Source organism: Equus caballus, chromosome 1, assembly GCF_041296265.1.
Source record: "Equus caballus isolate H_3958 breed thoroughbred chromosome 1, TB-T2T, whole genome shotgun sequence".
NCBI lineage: Eukaryota > Metazoa > Chordata > Mammalia > Perissodactyla > Equidae > Equus > Equus caballus.
The window spans coordinates 19,982,589-20,002,040 of record NC_091684.1 but is presented as its reverse complement, the minus strand read 5'-3'; the positions used below and the strand labels follow the sequence as shown (position 1 = coordinate 20,002,040).

At 40.0% G+C, this 19,452-nt stretch overlaps 2 protein-coding genes across 22 annotated transcripts in view; one reads left to right on the top strand and one right to left on the bottom strand.

Moving 5' to 3' along the window:
• ACSL5 (acyl-CoA synthetase long chain family member 5) overlaps nucleotides 1–4,124 on the top strand; it is a 63,530-nt gene extending 59,406 nt beyond the window's left edge. For 13 of the 17 annotated variants that reach the window (XM_014733062.3, XM_070220412.1, XM_005602230.4 and 10 more), the window contains 5 exons: nucleotides 818–961; nucleotides 1,605–1,706; nucleotides 2,204–2,275; nucleotides 2,685–2,831; nucleotides 3,861–4,124. In XM_014733062.3, coding sequence (XP_014588548.1) covers nucleotides 818–961; nucleotides 1,605–1,706; nucleotides 2,204–2,275; nucleotides 2,685–2,825 — 459 coding nt within the window. In that variant the 3' untranslated portion in view covers nucleotides 2,826–2,831; nucleotides 3,861–4,124. The remainder of the gene's footprint in view (nucleotides 1–817; nucleotides 962–1,604; nucleotides 1,707–2,203; nucleotides 2,276–2,684; nucleotides 2,832–3,860) is intronic. The other 4 variants (XM_070220441.1, XM_070220449.1, XM_014733064.3 and 1 more) reach the window with 1 other exon arrangement.
• A 1,312-nt stretch (nucleotides 4,125–5,436) lies between these two features.
• On the bottom strand, nucleotides 5,437–19,237 carry ZDHHC6 (zinc finger DHHC-type palmitoyltransferase 6). Of its 5 annotated transcripts, none has more exons than XM_023639355.2 (11): nucleotides 19,038–19,237; nucleotides 17,489–17,969; nucleotides 15,812–15,903; nucleotides 14,459–14,618; nucleotides 13,096–13,257; nucleotides 11,397–11,450; nucleotides 9,659–9,826; nucleotides 8,287–8,328; nucleotides 7,444–7,589; nucleotides 7,307–7,353; nucleotides 5,437–6,045 (listed from the first exon to the last, which is right to left on the bottom strand). In XM_023639355.2, exons 2-11 carry the CDS (start codon nucleotides 17,753–17,755, stop codon nucleotides 5,942–5,944), a joined length of 1,242 nt encoding a protein of 413 aa, XP_023495123.1. In that variant the 5' UTR covers nucleotides 17,756–17,969; nucleotides 19,038–19,237; the 3' UTR covers nucleotides 5,437–5,941. The 5 variants fall into 5 exon arrangements, with proteins under 5 accessions (XP_023495123.1, XP_023495122.1, XP_023495134.1 ...); XM_023639354.2 differs by having other exon boundaries at nucleotides 18,869–19,232; XM_023639366.2 differs by having other exon boundaries at nucleotides 14,459–14,526; nucleotides 19,038–19,178.
• Between the last annotated feature and the right edge of the window lie 215 nt (nucleotides 19,238–19,452).

The window sequence follows — 19,452 nt, the reverse complement described above, 5'->3', positions numbered from 1 at the left end:
AGGATGTAGGCAATAGATGGGCCCCCACACTGGAGTTATAAAGGACTGAGCCTTATGAATCACCTCCAGATAATGTCTGTTAGGCTGAAATGATGGCGAATTTCTTAAGTCAGGCTTGTTGATGGTTCCAGGGTTGGTTCAGTCTATTGTCCTACTTAGGGTGTGATCATGTGGACTGTATTTGCCACTTGTCCCAATTCTATAACTCAAATCCCTAAGAACCTAAGCTCCTCAGACCAATTAGCTCAGAGAAATGAAGCTGCAAATAACCTCTGGTGGCTGGGCAGAGAGCCCTCGCAGCCCTGCTTCTGTCCTAACAAGCACAATTATTGACTTGTCTGATTAGCATTAGCACAGCAGAGCTGTTGTAGCCTGCTCTGGATCTAACAGGAGGGCTCCATTAAAGGGAGTCAGGGAGGGCACGATCTAACTGAGTCAAACGTCTTAATAGAGTATAACTCCTTCCCTAGTGAGGAGCATTCTGGAAATGGAGTAATTGAAAATTAAGTTATTGGAAATTCAGAGCTGCAAAATTTCTTCGTGGGATGAGGCCACCATTTACACCACCCCAGAAGGTTCTAGGGACTTTTTCTGAGGCTGCCTATTGACTCTCCATATAGACAAAGTGTAGACAGGTTCTTGCTGGAAGCTGCTTCCCTTCCTTTCCCCTAAGCCAAGAAAGAGAACTAAAAGATTGCTCAAAACTCTCTAGAGAAGTCAAGTTTAAAGAAGGAAGATAACTGTGACTTTGCCACTCTCGCCACTGACACGATCCACAGGGCTCAACCACACTGACGCTGTTATCTGTCTCCCATAGAATGGAACTCTGAAGATCATTGACCGTAAAAAGAATATTTTCAAGCTGGCCCAAGGAGAATACATCGCTCCAGAGAAGATAGAAAATATCTACACCAGGAGTAGACCGGTGTCACAGATATTTGTACACGGGGAAAGCTTACAGGTAATACGTTGTTTTAACAATAGCCCCTTTCAGGCACAGACCATGCTGATTCCCATAGCTACAGGAAATCTGTATAGGTGGGTTTAGGATGAGCAGATCTGAGCTTATAAACTAAAGAAATGAAGCCACATCCAAACCTCAAATAACGCAATATAAGTAAAAAAAAAATTTTTGAAACTATGATAGACTCTGTAAGTCAGTGAGTAGAATTGTTAAAACCGTTATAGTAAAGTGTAGCCATTCAGTGAAAAAGAACCCCACGCTGCACTTAGTTTCCACTATAATGAGAGTTCCTCGGGTACAAACTGTTTTCTATATACTGTGCTTATACTTAGCCTTTTGGGAGTTGCGGAAGGTTGATATGGACAGGCCAAAGATACCTTAAGCTTAATGTTGAACACGATTTCTTTTTGAACAATCGAATTTGAATAGAAGATTTTTGTAAAGAGATGTCAAGTGGGAAAATGGGATTAGAGTTCCATGAGGGTTTGAAACACATGGTGAGAAAGGAGTAGGATACTAGTCCTGAATTTGAGGTCTTGGAAAATGTCTGTTATAGAAATATAATCCCGCTTGCTTTACCCACGGTGGGGCAGGCTACACAGTTCTCATATGCCCCCGTGCTTTTGTTTCCTTTCCATAGTCATCCTTAGTAGGAGTGGTGGTTCCTGACCCAGATGTGCTGCCCTCATTTGCAGCCAAACTTGGGGTTAAGGGCTCCCTTGAAGAACTGTGCCAGAACCAAGTAAGTCTCACTATGGAAAGCTTTATGCACCCCATGGGTGCCTGTCATGGGAGAGGGGAGGCCCCACCAGCTCGGGCACCCATGGGTTCCCAGAGCCACCTCTCTGGAAGAACAGACTCTTCCTGCATTTGTGACAGGTGGCTGCAGTCTAAACAGATTGATTTTATCAGGCTGGAGGATAGGATGGGGAGTTTAAAAACAACAACAACAAAACTCTATTCTTTTTGTAGTAATGAGTTCACTGTGGGGCAAAAAGTTGGGAAATAGAAAATTTAAAATGCCATCCAGAAAAAAACTGTTAATATTTAGATTCGCCTTTTCTTATCATTAATTTTTTTCTTTGAGCAATACTAGGCATAAAATGTGCTTCTACACACTCTAAATCCTACTTTGGTCCTGATGGCCTTTTCTAGGCATTTTGAGTTGGTCCTTGCATAGCCTTTCATTTGGGCTGATTTTCAAAGAGCCATGCTTTAAGCTATGTTTGATATTCTTAGGTTGTAAAGGAAGCCATTTTAGAAGACTTGCAGAAAACTGGGAAAGAAGGTGGCCTTAAATCCTTTGAACAGGTACGTCTACTGATGTTATCCTGGTCTCTCAAGTCACACTAGAAAGTTTTAAAGTTCGTATTGATAATGGAGTTTAAATGTATATTTTCCAAGGAATTGGTTTTAGATTTCTGCACCGTCAACCCATTAACTACGAATAGCAGTGACCTTCTGTATTACTTGTAAGGTCCCTTTTGCTGTTCACAATCCTTTCTCCCTTCTCCCTACTTCTTTCTTTCCCGGATTATAAGTATGTGCCAATGGGCACGTGTTATGGTTCTCCTTACCCTCCTACTTCATCAACCCCACTTTTATAAGGTGAAACATTGTTTAAGGTTCTTCACAGAGCACTTAGAGTGCTCTGCAGAAAAGTCCAAATCTCTAATAAACACGTATGCGTGTATGTGTGTGTGTTCTTCTTCTCTTCCAGGTAAAAAACATCTTTCTTCATCCAGAGCCATTTTCCATTGAAAATGGGCTCTTAACACCAACATTGAAAGCAAAGCGGGGAGAGATTTCCAAGTACTTCCAGAGCCAAATCAACAGCCTGTATGACAATATCCAGGAGTAGGTTAAGGTACTTATGGCTGGAAGGGACTCGGAGGTAGACTGCCTTGTGGGAATATGGATTAAAAATTAATCTTACATTCATTTTTTTGTCTTCCTGTCTAGGTTTGTGGGCTTTTTTTTTTTTTTTTTTTTGATGAGGAAGATTGGCCCTGAGCTAACATCTGTTGCCCATCTTCCTCTTTTTTTTTTTTCTCCCCAAGGCCCCCCCCAGTACATAGTTGTATATCCCAGCTGTAGGTCATTCTAGCTCTTCTATGTGGGATGCCACTATAGCATGGCTTGATGAGCAGTGTGTATGTCTGCACCCAGGATCCGAACTGGCGAACCCCGGGCCGCTGAAGCGGAACGCACAAACTTAACCATTCAGCCATGGGGCCGGCCCATCTGTTGTTTTACCTACTAAATTATCAAACCATAGTTTTGGGGGTTTTTAAAAATATTAAGCGAGAGACTTACAATGTGGAGGCTTAGCCCTGAACTAAATCAATCTTGTCCTTCCCCTCTTAAATGTTGCCGACATTTAGGTTTTAGGGCCACTTTTATCAACATATCTTTCTTCCAGGTCCATTCGTATTCTGTCCCTTCCTCATGATCTCCAACCTTTATAAGTGACCACTCATTCAAGGGCCAAAGTGACCCTCTGTGACATTTTCCCCATTTTATAGTAAGCCTAACTTTTTGACAGTCCCAACACTTAGGCCTTCCAATGTTCAAATTAAGAATCTGTAAGTTCTGAAAGGCTGTTTCTAATTTGTTTTCTAACTACGCCACAGAATCACTAAGATTTTAAACTGAGATTTAACCTATCACTAATATTAATTATATCTGTGACAAAAATTTTTACTAAGTACTCCTGTGTACACTGAAGTCTGTGTACAGAAGGGAAAAGTTTGATCTTACAGAAAATTTCCTAAACACTCTAGTTTCTCGGACTTGGGAGAATTAGACATTGGGCCTGACATGTTGCCCAAAAAGAATGTTCTTAAAGTGTTACCTACAGTAAGTAGTATCTGTTGACGAAATCTGTTCCTCGCAGTTTGCTGCCGAGCTGGAAGCTGTGGGGCAAGGAGCTGAAACTTACCTCAAGTGCACTCTTCCAGTAAATGAGGCAAGCACTGAGTCAAAACCTCCTGACTGAGAAAAAATGACCTATGGGCAAGCATGACACCTACACAACAGGCAATCTTCTGTCAAGGAACCAACTGATCTTTTCTGCCCTGGACTCGTTTCTGCTGTACCCCAGGCCACAGATGTTGCTTCCACTTGTAAAATCTTTAGAATAAACAACTGCAGATACTTATATTGTGGTGTTTGTTTCCTCATGAACCATGATGAGAATCAGCCTTAGACTGAGGCCACTTACCAATCATGTAAGCTGGTAACTCTCACTAGCATTACCTGGCTGCACACTAGAATTACCTGGGAGCTTAAAAAAATGCTAATGCATGGGTGCCACTTCAGGGATTCTGATTAACCAGGTGTGGGGTATAACCTGGGCATTGGGATTTTTAAAAGGTCCAAGGTGATTCTAATATGCAACCAAGTTTGATAACTACTGAGGAAAACCATCTTGAGAGGCCCAGGCTGTCTTATCCCACAGTCGTAAGTAACAAAACAAAAACCAGCTAAGCTCAAACTCTAGCTGGGTACGATTCTTGTTCTTTCTCCTTCACCGTTTTTCTAAGTAGTCTTGAATAGTGCTCCTTTCTGGCCTGTAAGTGGAGTTAAGGAGAATGTTCCTGGATGGTCTTTCTAAACTTGGAGCCCAGAAAAGCTGAAGAAATGTCTATTCTTGAGTAGCTGAAACAAAAGAGAAGGTAGGAATTAACTTCACAGGTCCCTGCAGTCTAGCCCCATCAGCTCTTTGACGTCCTCTCCTGTTGCCCCCTCTCATTCCACCTGAACCACACTGGCTGCCTTACTATTCCTCAAACATGCCAAGCACATTTCAGCTTCTTGCTCTGGCTGTTCCCTCTGCCTAAAATGCAGATACTCCCAGGGGCATATGACTTGTCCACTCATCTGCTTCAAATGTCACCTCCATCAGACTGTCCCACTGGCTTTCTTCATAATGACTCCATCTGGCATATAGTTTACTGTATCATATACTGTATTAGAGTACACTATATTATACTATGTGTCTGTCCACTTCCCCACCCCTCACTGGAATGGGGCAGAGTTGTGTGTCATTCACTGCTAAATCCCCAGGTGCCCTTCCCTTATTGTTAACTGTTACAAGCCTGACCCCAAAGCTCAAGTTCTCTGCCTTGGAAAGAATTAATACTGGAATAGGTGACTTCTGTAATTCTATTCACGGGTTTAGATAAGCCCAACTTTAAGAATCCAAGTCCACCAGCTTAGATCCTACCACTTGCATAAGCTTCAGGTTTTGATATATTCAAGTGTACAGGAGCAGTTTGATATTCCTAGAATACTGTAATCTCAAAATGCCTTTAAAGGGTTTATTTACTGAGGCAAATATGTATGTCTTAAGACTCCTGATTAAAGATGCCAATTTTTCATGAGGTAGTAGAACAGTTTTTCCATAAGGAACTCAAGACAAAATTTTCTTTTTCAGCACAAAAGAAAGATGCTTTAAATAAAAACTACGATTTATATAGAATATCCATTGATCTTTATTTGATTTGACAAAATCTGCAATATTAAAAGACAGGTAACAAAATTTGAGCTTATAGTGAATCTGACAAATTAAGTTCTATAGTATCTAGAATATTACGTAAGAAATATCAACTGAGGAAGAAACAGGATAAAAGCATCACATGCAGATGCTCCTGGCAAAGGGGAGCTCCATCTGCAGGTGAGGTCCATAGTGTGCAGGGCATAAAAATCCTAGAGAAAATGCAATTGACTCACTTGGGTGAGTGTTTTTCCTTTTGGGGCGAGGAAGAGGTGGCAAAGGGGCAGGAGTGCAGAGGCATATGCAGAATGGCTTCTCCATTCCAAAATGGTAATAAAAATATTTAGATCATGGCACTAGGGCACCTTGGAGGAAAAGAACACCTTAACCAGAGTAGGCTCATTGCATAATTCTTTAGTAATATGTACAATTTTCAAGTAATGAAACGGATTTAAAGAATAATTTTACTTTAACAGAGGCTATCTAGTTTTCTTCTCGCCCTCTGGGGCTTGATCTGTTTCAGTGTCACAGGGACACTTTTCCACACAGTTTCTAGGGAACCATCCTCTTATTCTTGAAACACCTGAGGGAGAAAATGAAATTGATGTGAAATAGTGAGATTTACTACAATGACATTACTGAGACGCATAAGTCCTATTACTTCAAATTAATAAGCTTTTAGTTAGACTTTACTTTTTTTTCCCCTTTACCACCTTTTATAAGCACAGTTTGAGAGGGGAAAATACATGGTTTTTAAATGCTACTAACAAGCTAGAAAACAGGTATTTCCCAAATTCCATTATTTGGAAAAGGAGCTCATGTGGTTCAGAATAACCTCTAAGTGGAGTCAGGGGAACTTTTCAATATGGGTATTCACTTACACGTGTGTGATCATTAGGCTGCTGTGGCACACTGCTACATTTCATCTGGTCCAGGGGAACTACCTCTCTGTAGCCTTGGTGAATTTCCTTTTCAGACCTTTCTAACATGTAAATTTCTATATCAAGGTTGTCTAAGTGCCTAAGCAGTCACTGGGGTTAATTTACAATTAATCCAGTGGTTTTTTTGTTAGTGTTTTTTGGTGAGGAAGATTGTCCCTGAACTAACATCTGTGCCAATCTTCCTGTTTTGTATGTGGGATGCGCCACAGCATCACTTGATGAGTGGTGTGTAGGTCTGCATCCAGAATTCAAACCCGTAAACTCTGGGCTGCCAGAGCAGAGTGTGCAAACTTAACCACTACGCCACCAGGCTGTCCCCTAACCCAGTGTTTTTAAAAGAACATCCTGAGTTAATCTTTACTTTAAAAAGGTACAATTCTAAAACTTAAATAAAAAGACACAGAAGGTTTCAATCCATTAGTTTTTATAATAACTTAATAGGAATGTTCATTCAAAGGGGGAGCCTATAGCACTGGGGTTAGTTACCACACCGACGCTGGGGCCAGACTGCCTGGGATGGAGCCCTGGCTCCACCTGTTCTTAATGTGGCCTTGGGCAAGTAGCTCAGCCTCTCTGTGTTTCAGTTCCCTCATCAATAAAATGTAAATAATAGTACCTGCCTCAGAGGGCTGTTGGGGACTTCATTGCCACAAGGGAAGTACTTACACAAATGCCTGTCACATAGAAGAGTGCAAATGTTAGCTATCATTAAAAAGACCTGATAAATACAAGTGCCACGGAGAAATAATACAAGGGTGCTTCGTTCTGTTGCTTAATGATGTGCCTTTCTATTTAGTTCCCCTAATGCATGTGACATGTGACTGTTTATAAAAGTTACTCTTGTAAAATTTGGAATTATTGCTACAAGTCCTGTCCTTTAAACATTGCCTTCCATGCTCATACCTTCTATAAAGGAATCATCAAGAATTTTGTCTCCATACAACCAGTATCTGAAATATTTAAAGGATCAAAATTAATTTTTTTAGGTTAGTTGCTAATTTTGTCATTAAAGAACAAATTCAGTAATTTCTATCACTTACCGTAACCCTCTTGTAGCTAAAATGAACTCCCCTTTCCGTAGCCTTATTCGCGGCTCTTCAGTGCAAGGGCTTGTGAAGAAGGTTTTGATTCCTTTATTCAAAGGACAGCAGGCACCACTATAATCTTCTATTACTTTATACCGAACCTGTCACCAGTGATCAGAAGAAAAAGCTAACATTTACCCATATCTGAGTTTTTTAAAGTTCGAATTTAAATTGTTAAAGGTAGATCCAAAATACCAGATGCCTAGTTTTTCCCTCCCAGTTCCCAACCCACCCAGTTCCCTTACAGGAGACAAATGATGTTTCTGGTTCTCAGGGCTTTGCTCGCCTTTCATTTCAAGCACACAGCTAAGAATTACATTCTAGAGCACTGCTGTCCAGAACTTTCTGCAATGATGGCTACATTCTATATTTGTTATATCCAATGTGGTATCCCCTAAACACATGTAGCTACTGAGCAGTTCTAACGTGGCTGGTGCAACCAAGGAACAGAATTTTTTATTTCTTTTCAATTAATTTAAACAGCCACATGTGGCTAATGGCCATCATATTGTATAGCATAATTGTAAGGATGGGTTTCATAGTAACAAGCTATATTGAGGATAAGGATTTCTCTCTTGACAATATAAATTGACTAAATTCCCTCCAAACTTCCAGTCCAAAGTATTTAAATGAAAACAAAAGTGAACTACATCAAATTCCAACAAATGTGTTAAGAAATACTATTTAATAAAAGCCAATAGCTGGCTTCTACTCAAAGGCAATTTTAAAACCTACATAAAAGTCTAGAGCTTGACACAAGAAAAAAGAAATTAGTATCATTGCAAAAGAATTACTCACACTTCTGACTCTTTTATCAGCTTTTTGTTTCAACTGTTCTATCTGTTTGGAAGATATAAAAAGAAAAAATTAAGTCTCATCGTAATTTTGAAAAATAGGTTTTCCTTATCTACCGCATCAGAGTGACATGACAAAACTCCCAATTTTCCAACATTTCAAACTGCTGATAATTCAAAGGCCACATGTTTTTCAGCATGGAAAGAAGGCCCTATACCCAAGAATAGGGGCTGAAGTGGGACTTTCTTCTCCTCTCACGATTCTCTCTCTAATGTCTTCATCTGCGTATGCTCACAGAGCACTCCCTGCAGCCTACGGCTAAGGGAGATGTGCTCTCCACCCTCACGGAGCTTCTAGGGTAGTACTAATGGGGAAGATGACACTGAGATTCCCCGATTCTATAGCAATGTGGCAGACTGCAAAACTCAACAAGTCTTGACTAAAAGTCATCATTATGACTCACTTTTCTTCATTTATCCAGTAACAATTTAATAAACGGTACTATATTATAGTAGGGGAAATAAAGATAACACACAGTCTCTGTCCTAGAATTTTGTCAAGTTAAGTTAAAGATATAAGATCCAAGAATTAAATAAAAATAAGAGACTTCATGTGCAACCATACAGTGGTATTTGATTTAAGTGCCAAATCCAGATGAGTCTAGAGCAGTTAGGTTAGACTTTATGGAAGAAGTGGGACTGGAATGGGTCTTAATAATTTCAGTTAGAGAGGAGGTCACATGAGATAGAAACAACAGTGTGGGCAAATTCAGGTGGCAGGAATGCACAAGGAGTTCACCGAGTAGACTAGACTGACTGGAAAAGAGGATTTCTGTTAGGAAGTAGTTGGAAGGCAGTTTTAGGCCAGATTTTGTAAAGCAAGTTAAGGAATCAGGACTTTATCTCACAGGTATGGAGAGTTAAGGAGAGATTTAAATAAAGGGAGAGACATGATACAAAGAGTGCTTTAAGATTATTAACTTAGGGGCCGGTCCTGTGGCCAAGTGGTTAAATTCATGTGCTCTGCTTCAGCAGCCCAGGGTTTTGCTGGTTTAGATCCTGGGCGTGGACATGGCACTGCTCATCAGGCCATGCTGAGGCGGCATCCCACATGCCACAAGTAGAAGGACCCACAATTAAAATATACAACTATGTACTGGGGGCAGTTTGGGGAGAAAAAGCACACACACCCCAAAAAGAAGATTGGCAACAGCTGTTAGCTCAGGTGCCAATCTTAAAAAAAAAAAACATTATTAACCTAGATTCATTTTGCCATACTGAAAAATTTATTACTCGTTTTACGATAAAATGTGATCTGAGTTAAAGGGAAGAAGGTGAGGCAGGAAAGGAAGGGCTATTTGAACAGAAATACTCACTGTTAAGCTGTACTGGTGACACCCTTCTCTTATCGGCCACTCCAGTCCATCTCCTTCAGGGACCCCTGACCACGTAAATACCTGTTTAAAGTTCTTCCATCTACTTCCCATGTCATAAGGAAAAACAAAGACTTCATCTAGTTGATAATATTGAATTCGATCTTTAGCCTGTGGGTAACAAAGATATAAGATGGCTGATGCCACTGCCTTAAATGACTTTTAGTAATATACTACTGAGAACGTTATTCGTAAAAGTTGTATCATTCATAAAAACACTTCCTCCCTGTTGTAATGTTGGTGTACATAAAAGAGATTGACAAATTTATCACAATACAGGAAGAACTTGACACACAACACCAAACTCGTATAAGATCATCCAGAGAGTGTATGACAGGGCTTATTTAGGAATAAACATTCAAAAATGCTTATTAAAAGCGTCAGTAACTTTATTCCATATATAAAAAAATCTTCAACGCTTCTGGTTGTTTAGAAGCACAAAAGAATCCAGGTGTAAAGAAGGGATGTTGATAAACAGATTTAAGAGAAAGCAAGGGTTTACTCAGGGTGGAAGGAACTGTTTCACGGGGGGCACATTAACAAAAGCTCTTTAGTGTCCTTAATTTTTGAGAATGTAAAAGGGTCCTGAGACCAAAAAGTTTGAGAACAACTGCTGCAAATTAAAGCTCACAAACTGGCTGCCAGAGGGCTAAATACATCCTGTCGGTGTGTTTGGTTTGGCCCACAAAGGTTTTTGTTTGTTTGTAATTTGAAATGCTTGCCAGCATTTAAAAACTGAAAGGAGGACTGGCCCAGTGGCACAGCAGTTAAGTTCGCATGCCCCACTTCAGCGGCCTGGGGTTCACCAGTTCAGATCCCGGGTGTGGACCTACACACCGCTTGTCAAGCCATGCTATGGCAGGCATCCCACATATAAAGTAGAGGAAGATGGGCACGGATGTTAGCTCAGGGCCAGTCTTCCTCAGCAAAAAGAGGAGGATTGGCAGCAGATGTTAGCTCAGGGCTAATCTTCCTCAAGAAAACCCCCAAAACTGAAAGGAGGTATCATAGAAATCCAAATCTCTTACTTTTCTTGAAAAAAAGAAAATGAGACTATCTCACAATCCTGGATGAGTATTCCCCTGTGGCAACAATCAGCCTGTCTGTCAGGCAGCTCTGGTATGCTGGCCAGCTCCACACACCCAGGTTATCTGGATGGACCCTGCAGGCATTTGGGGTTACAACCCCTGCTGCAGGGATGGTGACGCCCTGAGAAGTTTTAAGCAGGTGGTGGGTAGTCAGATTTATTTTCTACACCAGAATCACCATGCACAGTGTGAAATACGTATTGGAGGTTGTGAGGTCTGTGACAAGCTAAATGTTATCTGTAAGCCCTATCTGATGTCTAAAGCACTAAGGAAAACTTGATGGCACCTAGGTAGGATAGAGGTTCTTTTCCAAATGGGCTGCCTTCTCCTCTAGTCTGAGAGAATGGCCAAATGGCTTCACGTGTGGCTGAGGCCTCTTCAGCAACTCAGGGTGTGTAAAAAGCGTGTTTCTGTGGGAGTTATATTAAACCAGGAATAAATCAAATGTTTCCTATATTCACCTTTTACCTGGCATGAAATGACTTAAGGAAGCTATCTGGTAGCCAAGTTTTCACTTCTGGGCACTTATTAGTTAATCTAGTCTATTAGTTAATCATATTTATTCATATTGAGGAGACAATTATAAAATTTACCTTCTCTTCAATCCATGATTCAATAGAAGTTTTATTTCTGAGAATTATTTTCATCTGGAAATTAAGGGATAGACAGTAAAATTTTATGTGACCTTGGTTCATTTAAGATTATCATCTTTATACTAACCCTATGAGATCGTTTTTATTACTATACTCTACAGATGAAGACACGAGGATAACAGAGATTAAGTAACACAGTTACTGCGTGGTCCACCTGACTCCAAAGTCCTTGTTCTTAACCACTGCACTACAATCCCTCTCCATGAAAATGATTACATCAATCCACAATCATGTCTGAATCTACTGTTTTAATAAAAATTCATGTTTTAAGTACTATCTTCTACAAGGTTTTCAGTGTTAAAACATTGATATAATCCATTCAATCAATACTTAAGCATATTTTGCTATTAAAATCTTTTATCACTATTTTTAATTGATCTTAAATTTATGATTAATCTACTTATTACAAGCGACTCATTTCAATCTAGATATTCCACTTGCCTTAAAAATTGAATATATTCTGTCATGATTCTATTTTTCAACTCTCCTAGATATGCCTAGTTCCATTTACGTATGTTTTTACATGATAGGATTTTAGTTTATTTCTAAAATGACTCTTAATTATAGGCACTGGGGGAAAAATTTCAAACAATTTGACCGCAGGCTAGTAGAAAACACGAAGTATAACCCAAACCAGCTTATTTCAAAACCAAGAGTTCAAAAGGGTTGGGTGATGCATCGGGGCCCTCAAGACCAGCATTTCTAATTCTATGAGAGTTCTGCTTTTCTGTGAAGTTTGGCTGTGCCTTCACAGAGACAGTGTGACAGAGTAAGAGCAACCAGGAGTCCTTATATTCCAAGAAACTAGCACAATACCTGGCCCACAGTGGGCCTTCAATGAACGGATAAACTAATTAAGTGATGAAGAGTCATAAGAACTGTTTTGTGATCCTGTCAGGGTCACATCCTCCTTCTCTGTGTTCTCCTAGCACTTTGTACATAAAACTGTGATACACACATGACCCTGTAGGGGTTAACTGTTTACTACCAATTATGAGTTCCTTAAGGGCAAGAACAACTTCATTTTCATTATCGTAGTCTCAGAAATTAGCAGAGTAATTCATCACAGAGTAGACATTAAACAGCACCTATATCATAGGGTTGTTATGCAGGCTAAAGGAGCTAACACATGTAAAGTGCCTAAAACAGTGTCTTGCATGCAAGTGCTCAATGTCAGCTATGTTATTTTGATTATGATTAAATATATGCTATTATAAAATAACATTAATAATTATGTTTATTGAATACACGAATGGGTGATCTTGGGTAAGTCACTTAAGTTTTCTGTGACTCAATTACTCATTTGTAAGGAAGGGAAAATAAAACTCTTCAATCTCTTTTGGGGCTTATGTGAAGACCAAGAGAGATTATAAATGTGAGAAGAGATTTCTTAAGTATAAAGTGCTACATAACTCTAAGTTAACATTTTTTAAAACTAAATCAGTCACGTAGAAATTCTGGCAGTTACTTCAAAATTATCTGACTAGTAGAAAGAAGATTAAATTAATTACCTAGATGGAATAAGTACCAATAATTTCCGTTTCATACTGCATACTTCAATGCAGCCTTTATCCCTCTCTCATCAGAAGCAGCCCCAACAACTTGACAACTTTTAGCTAGGGGCAACTGAGGAACTTACCTGGATAAAAAACAACATTCCAACAGCTATGGTTGTTCCTAAAGCTAATCCCAAGGCAAACAAGGTGGCAGCAAATGCAGCTAATCCAAATGGAATAACTGGAAGAGGATCTCTCCGGGCTGCACTCATGTCAATCTTTACTGTGTTCCACCCAAAAGAGAGCTATAAACAACAACAGCACACGCTCAAAATACTTGGTGGTTGCAAATCGTCAGACTGTACTGTAACCTTTAAAGCAACTTGATCAAAAAGATCAAGAAATGACAACTTGACACCATGGCCAAAGTGAACAGTTGTTTCTAATTAATACTGTGACTTGAATTCATATTGATATGCACAATATCATGCTTACTTATTCCCAAATGTTATTTTTTGGATTATTTCCTCAGAAAGTGTTAGGCAGACCACACAAACATTAACATGCATGAACAACAGCAGACATCAATCTAAATTGTAACTGTGTTTCCCATCCTTGCTTTGCTTTTCTGTATTTACAGTACTCTTCCATAGCAACACATATAGCCTAGGAGTCAGTGCTTTCTTCCCTCATGTTCCACAATCAGAGGTTAAAAACTAGCAAAATGCAGGCCAAACGTGGCCTGCAGAGGTGTATTGCCTGGCCTGCAACATTTAGAAATCAGGAGATTTAACATAAAAAATCCAGATTTTCAGATTTTTCTTGAAAAATTGGAAGATCTAGCATCACTAGGCTGGATTTCCAAACATCAAAAACTGGTTGCAGTCAAACATGGGTTGTCCCTTGTGTGAAGGACATGTGTTCTCCAGTTTGCCATGGTCCCATCAGGCCTGTGTCCCTCATTTTCCTTCCAGGCCTCTTTAGGGACTTGAATTTGTGACCCCTGAACTTCATCTCGTGACTGTTTGCCCATAAATCAACTCAATCTATTGCAGGATATGTTAGGACATGTGCCTGCTCCATGACCCACCTTCCAGGGCACTGGAATTAGAAATGAACAAAAGAGCTACAACTTGCCACATGAACTGGATGGAAAGAGAAAGCACTAGTGTTGTCTTTCTCTTCTCGCTCTTCTTTTTTTCCCCTCTGTTTATTCTTACCACAGCTACCAAGTTTGAAATCTAACAAATGATATATACAGTACTAAAATAATTATCAATTTCAGCTAGAGCATGTAAGGTGAGTTTCCAGAGCAAAATCATCTTTCCTCATCTTAAAAATTAAGCTAAAATTTTTTTAAAAAGGGAATTCATACAGAGGTAAAAAAAGTTCTGTTTTCTCACCTAAATCATAAAAAGTATAATTCCAAAAGGGACTTCTTAAATGATCTTAATAACTACCATTTAATCTGGAATGAATGATTTTATAACAAACATTTTCACTTACCCGATTATAAAGCTGTGTATACATAGTCATAACAAAAATGAAGGCAGCATGAATACAACCCAGTGGTGCTAAAAGGAGAAACAGTGTGAACGAAGCATGATTTTGGTAACCACAACAGTTGTTGATCCAAGGACAGTGATGGTCCATCTTCATCACACATCTAACAAGAAAAATTTACATAAAACATGAGGCAGAAAATCCTGTCTACTTTAAAGAACTTTGGTCTTCAAAAGATCAAGCAAATAGGAATCTAGCATGTCCATGAGTCACAGAGGTATTATACTTCATGGAAGAGAAAGAAAAATCTTTGAGTTTTTAAACAACTCAGAACAGTGACTTCTTTTCGATTCTAAACAGCACAAGAGAGGGCAGGCTTTGTAACAGCTTCTGAGGAAAAGACGTCTGCTACAAGCGAGTTTGTTTAAAGAAGTCAGGAGGCCCACTGAGGTTCATTATAAAGAAATGAATACAGTTCCTGGTTTTCCTCTAGCTCTGAAATGCAGTGACTGAAGTAGAGTACAATAGAGACTCAACAAAATCACTTATAAGTCTCCACTGGGGTTGATGGGGCCTAGCAGACCCTTGTCACTTCCTTCCTGTTCGCGTCCTTTAGATGTAGAATCTCTGAGCCAAGTAAGCTAACTCCAGAATAGAAGACGTGGTACAATAAGCAAAGTCCCCTGTGCTTACTTTCCTCATTGTTGCTAGAAAAAAATTTCCTGGCCTCAAACTAAACTTTATTTGCCTCCAATTGTTCCCCTAAACCTCAACATTCTCATCATAAATTTCTTATTAATCACTGGATATAGCTGTTCATTAAAAAAGGTTCTAGCTTATTTCACATTTTTTATAGGGATTCAGTTTTCTTCCCATTAAGTTTTTTATATTAAAACACTGTGGTAACAGGCACCTGGATGTATTTATTAGATTTGTATAACGTGTAAATGTTAGTCAACTAAATAATGGAAAAAGCTGGTCTCTTTTATAATGTAGACTCAGAACAATTCCAAACCTAGTCAAGATGACAGTTGACAAGCACAATTAATCCTGATCTATGGAAGCAACTCAAAGGTATCAGTTTTTAACCTGTTCTTGGCAGGACAAGCAGCAAAGTAAATCTGTATTTTTCTAGAAAATCTTTTCACTTACAACAAAAAAGAGTGAGATCTATTTATTATCAGAATTGATAATTTAAGAGTAAAACGGAGATTATGGACACTAGTATTTTGACAATATTTTTTATAAAGTAGCAACCTTGTAGAGAATAAAACTAGGATTGATGTGGTAGAAAGAACAATAAAGACCGGTAATCAAGTTGATCACTCCCCAATGAATAGCAAAGACAGACAGTACCTGTTACACTTTCTGCAGTGGTGTGACCGCGGCGCCTTGTATGCTTGGCAGACTTTACAATACTGGAGGTACATGCTATCCTGAGAATGTTCCTTGGCAGCAAAATATAAACAAAAATACATCAGATATCTGACCCTGGGTAATAATAAGTCAAGCCTTATAAATAAATACTTTCCTACAGTTTGATTTTCTTTTATGGGGATGGGGGAAGGATGGAATCTCAACTTGCATTTCCAGCCCTTTTATTTGAGCTAAAATATTTTTAAACAATGAATTTCTGATAACAGCAGCATCGCTTTTCCAATTACCTAGAAGTCATTTTTAATTTCTCTTCCGCACACTCCATCCAAATCCAGCGTCAATGAGTATACGTGATGGTTCTACTAAGATCCAAAATCTTAGTGGAATGGAGCAAGTTCAGAAAAAAAGGCAGCTGACAACTTGGCAGGTGATTTAGGGCGGGGATTCTGCATCGCAGGTGATACTCTTTCCGAAATCAGCCCCCTCCCTTGGACCACTTTATTCATTTCCTAACTAGTTTCCTTTACTGCAGTTTCTCTCTAATCCAAGTGTCTATTGTCAGAATAATATTCCTATGACACAACTCTGATTATGTCAAAGCCCTGCTTGAAAACCTCTAATAACTCCCTATGGTCTAATTTCTCATGTATTTGAGGCCTTCCATAATCTGCCTTTGTTTCAGCCTTATCTGCACTACATAACCTCTTTTCCAACCAAACTAGGCTGTCCATTGTTCCTGAATCCGTGCTCCCACCATTCTCTCAACCTGAAATGCCCTGTTCCCCATCTCCTGTGGATATGCCTGCTCCTCCCTCAGGTCTCCAGCTGAAAACCATCAGTTCCCTCTAAATTCAGCAGCATCCATCACGTTCTACTCTATAGTTATCTGCACAAGTGCCTTGTTCTCTCCTCAGTTAGAAAGTTTTTCAGAATATGAATTGTATTTTACCTACCTCTGTACTCACCTCAAATAGTACGCTAGTGTTTCTCCAACTTTAACATACCTAACAATCATCTGGGGATTTTTTTAAATGCAGATTCTGATTCAGTAGTTCTGAAGTGGAGCCCAAGATTCTACATCTCTAACAAACTACCAGGTGATGTCCCTCCGCAAGGAATATGGAAATTCACAAGCATAAACTTTCTAATAATTTTTAAGAAGCCATAAGTTGATACTATCAATAAACTGATTGATACTATACTTCCCAATGTTATGATTTCACTGCAATGATTTAAAACCTTTATAACTTAAGCCAGTAGTTTCTAAGGAATTTTCCTAGTTCTGAGGGTTGTTAATTATCACATGAAAAAAGATCCTACAGTAAAATCACATTGTGAAATTATGAAGTTTCTGATATGCAGTGTTTCCTGGAAACTCATGAACATGGACTCACCACCCCGCCTCCATTTTTTTTTTTTTTAAATGCAGGAGAAGTATTCAATGCAATACTTTGGGAAATACTAATTTAGATCAATATTTTCAAACTGGTATCAAATATTCTTTGAACTTTAAATAATCAGTGATTAGAATAATATGCTTAGTCTCTACCAAGGCAAACAGCAGGCTGCGTTTGACATTATTGGTTAGCACATAAGGCAAAAACTAAATCCATGATTATCATTAGAGTTCATCACTTTAAGGAATCTTTTTCTTACCGGTTTCCACCCCAGAGGGACAAAGCCAGGACCAACAAACATGGCATTGAAGTAATTATAAAGAATCATGACAGTCCAATTTATCAACATGATGAAATTCACGCTTCCTCCAGTTGTATGTAAGGGCCAATACCACAAGACAGAGTCAATCATGGCCATCGTAGAACATATTGCTATAACACTAAGGGCTATGATGGGACCCCAGTGACAAAGTCTCTTTAATTCTTGGAGATTTTCAAACTTGATAACTGAGCAGAATGTGCCCATTTTGGTGAGGAAGAATGACTTCCTATTTTTAAAGAATTATAGATTTCTCTTTTCTGTGCACACATTTCCATGTGCCACAAGTCCATGTGTGTTCTTTAATTGTCATGCCTTCAAGCTGTGGGATGTTAATGCAGATTATGCCATTTTCACTGTTATACACTTAGAACTCTTTATCTTAAGTAGGAGAATCCAGTATCTTGGGTTGAAACCCAATCTAAAGAAAACAAAATAAGGAAGTTTAGTAAAACATTATATACTGTATTTATTAACTCCCATAATCACCTACACAAAAGCATCTCACAAGTGCACTACTACGGGATGAGTATCTTGTCCAATGACAAAAAGAACTTTTTTCATTTTATCTAAAATAGGGTTCAAGTCTGAATGACATACAAACTGGATACACGATTCTAAAATAGCTATTTTTATTCCTTTGTACCGAACTTGTCTAAGGACTGTGACTACCCAACGTTTAGTGAATGGTTTGAGGCCACAAAGAATTTTAGAGCTGGGAAGGAGGCCCTTAGAGTTTATCCAATCCAGCTTCCCTCTTCATGGAAGAGAAAGTGGCTGGGAGAAGCTAAGTGATTAGACCAAGGTCACAAGTAACAGCTGAACTCAGAATAGAAACCAAGTCATAGAGCTCCCTTTATGGAATTCTACACTGCTTCTTACCCATCTCGAATCAAGTATGGTATGATCCAGACATGGTCTACACCATTTGCCTGCGGTTGCCCCCAAAACACCAACATAAGGGTCTACTCGGGCCAAGGGTAAAGAAGCGGGAGAGTGAAGGCAAAGAGAGAGTGCAAGGAGAGGAGGGGAAGAGAGAAGCGTGTGTGAAACCACGACTGGAGGCGTATATGAGAATGAAGATGAATGAGAACAGTTGAGAAAAAAAGAGGAGTAAGCGCCTCCCGGAGTGAGGGGCGGGGAAGGCAGGAGGTGGAGCCCCGGGAAGACCAGTAGAAGGATCTTTCTAACTGGACTGGAGCAAGTCAGGGAAGAAGATCTGAGGTACAGCATAATAAAGACTTCCAAGCACCAGATGCTGCTGCCTTGTGCCCCCGTTTCCCGTCCGTGTCCTGGAGAAGAGCGCTCAGAAATCCTCACCCTGGGGAAAGACATCTGGTTATTGGTCTCAACATCTGGAGAGTCTGGTCTCACTCGGGTGGGTCGAAGACGCCAAAATCACGGTCACATCCCCCGCCTAGACTGCCACCTCAGTCTAGTCATTAGTGCCCCCTCCTTGCCCATCGCATTTCCGGCGGCCTGGGCTCACCCGGAACAGGTTTTCTCTTCCTCGGATAACTCCGTCATGAATACCCAAGTCCAACGCACGCAGAGACCAAAGCCTGGTTGCTAGAGGCTCAAGCCCCAGACCTGCCCCAACCGCTCGGTCTCCCGGCCAGCGCCCTCGCCCCGTCTCTCCCGCGCAGGCCCCGTGCGCAGTCTCCAAGACCACCACTTCCGGGAAGTTCCCCGCATCACACTTCCCTCTGGAAGCAAGCGCCTGTGACCTGTAGCTGGGGAACCGGAGCCGCTTTCCAGAACTTGGAGGAGTAAAACAGATGCTTCCAGTGATCCCTGAGAACCCGCATATTTCCAGAGGCTTTTTGGGACCCTAGTCGAAGAGCTTTTTCTTAACGAATTTCTTAATTTTGAAGCCTGAGCGGAAACTAAAAAGCGCACGCAGC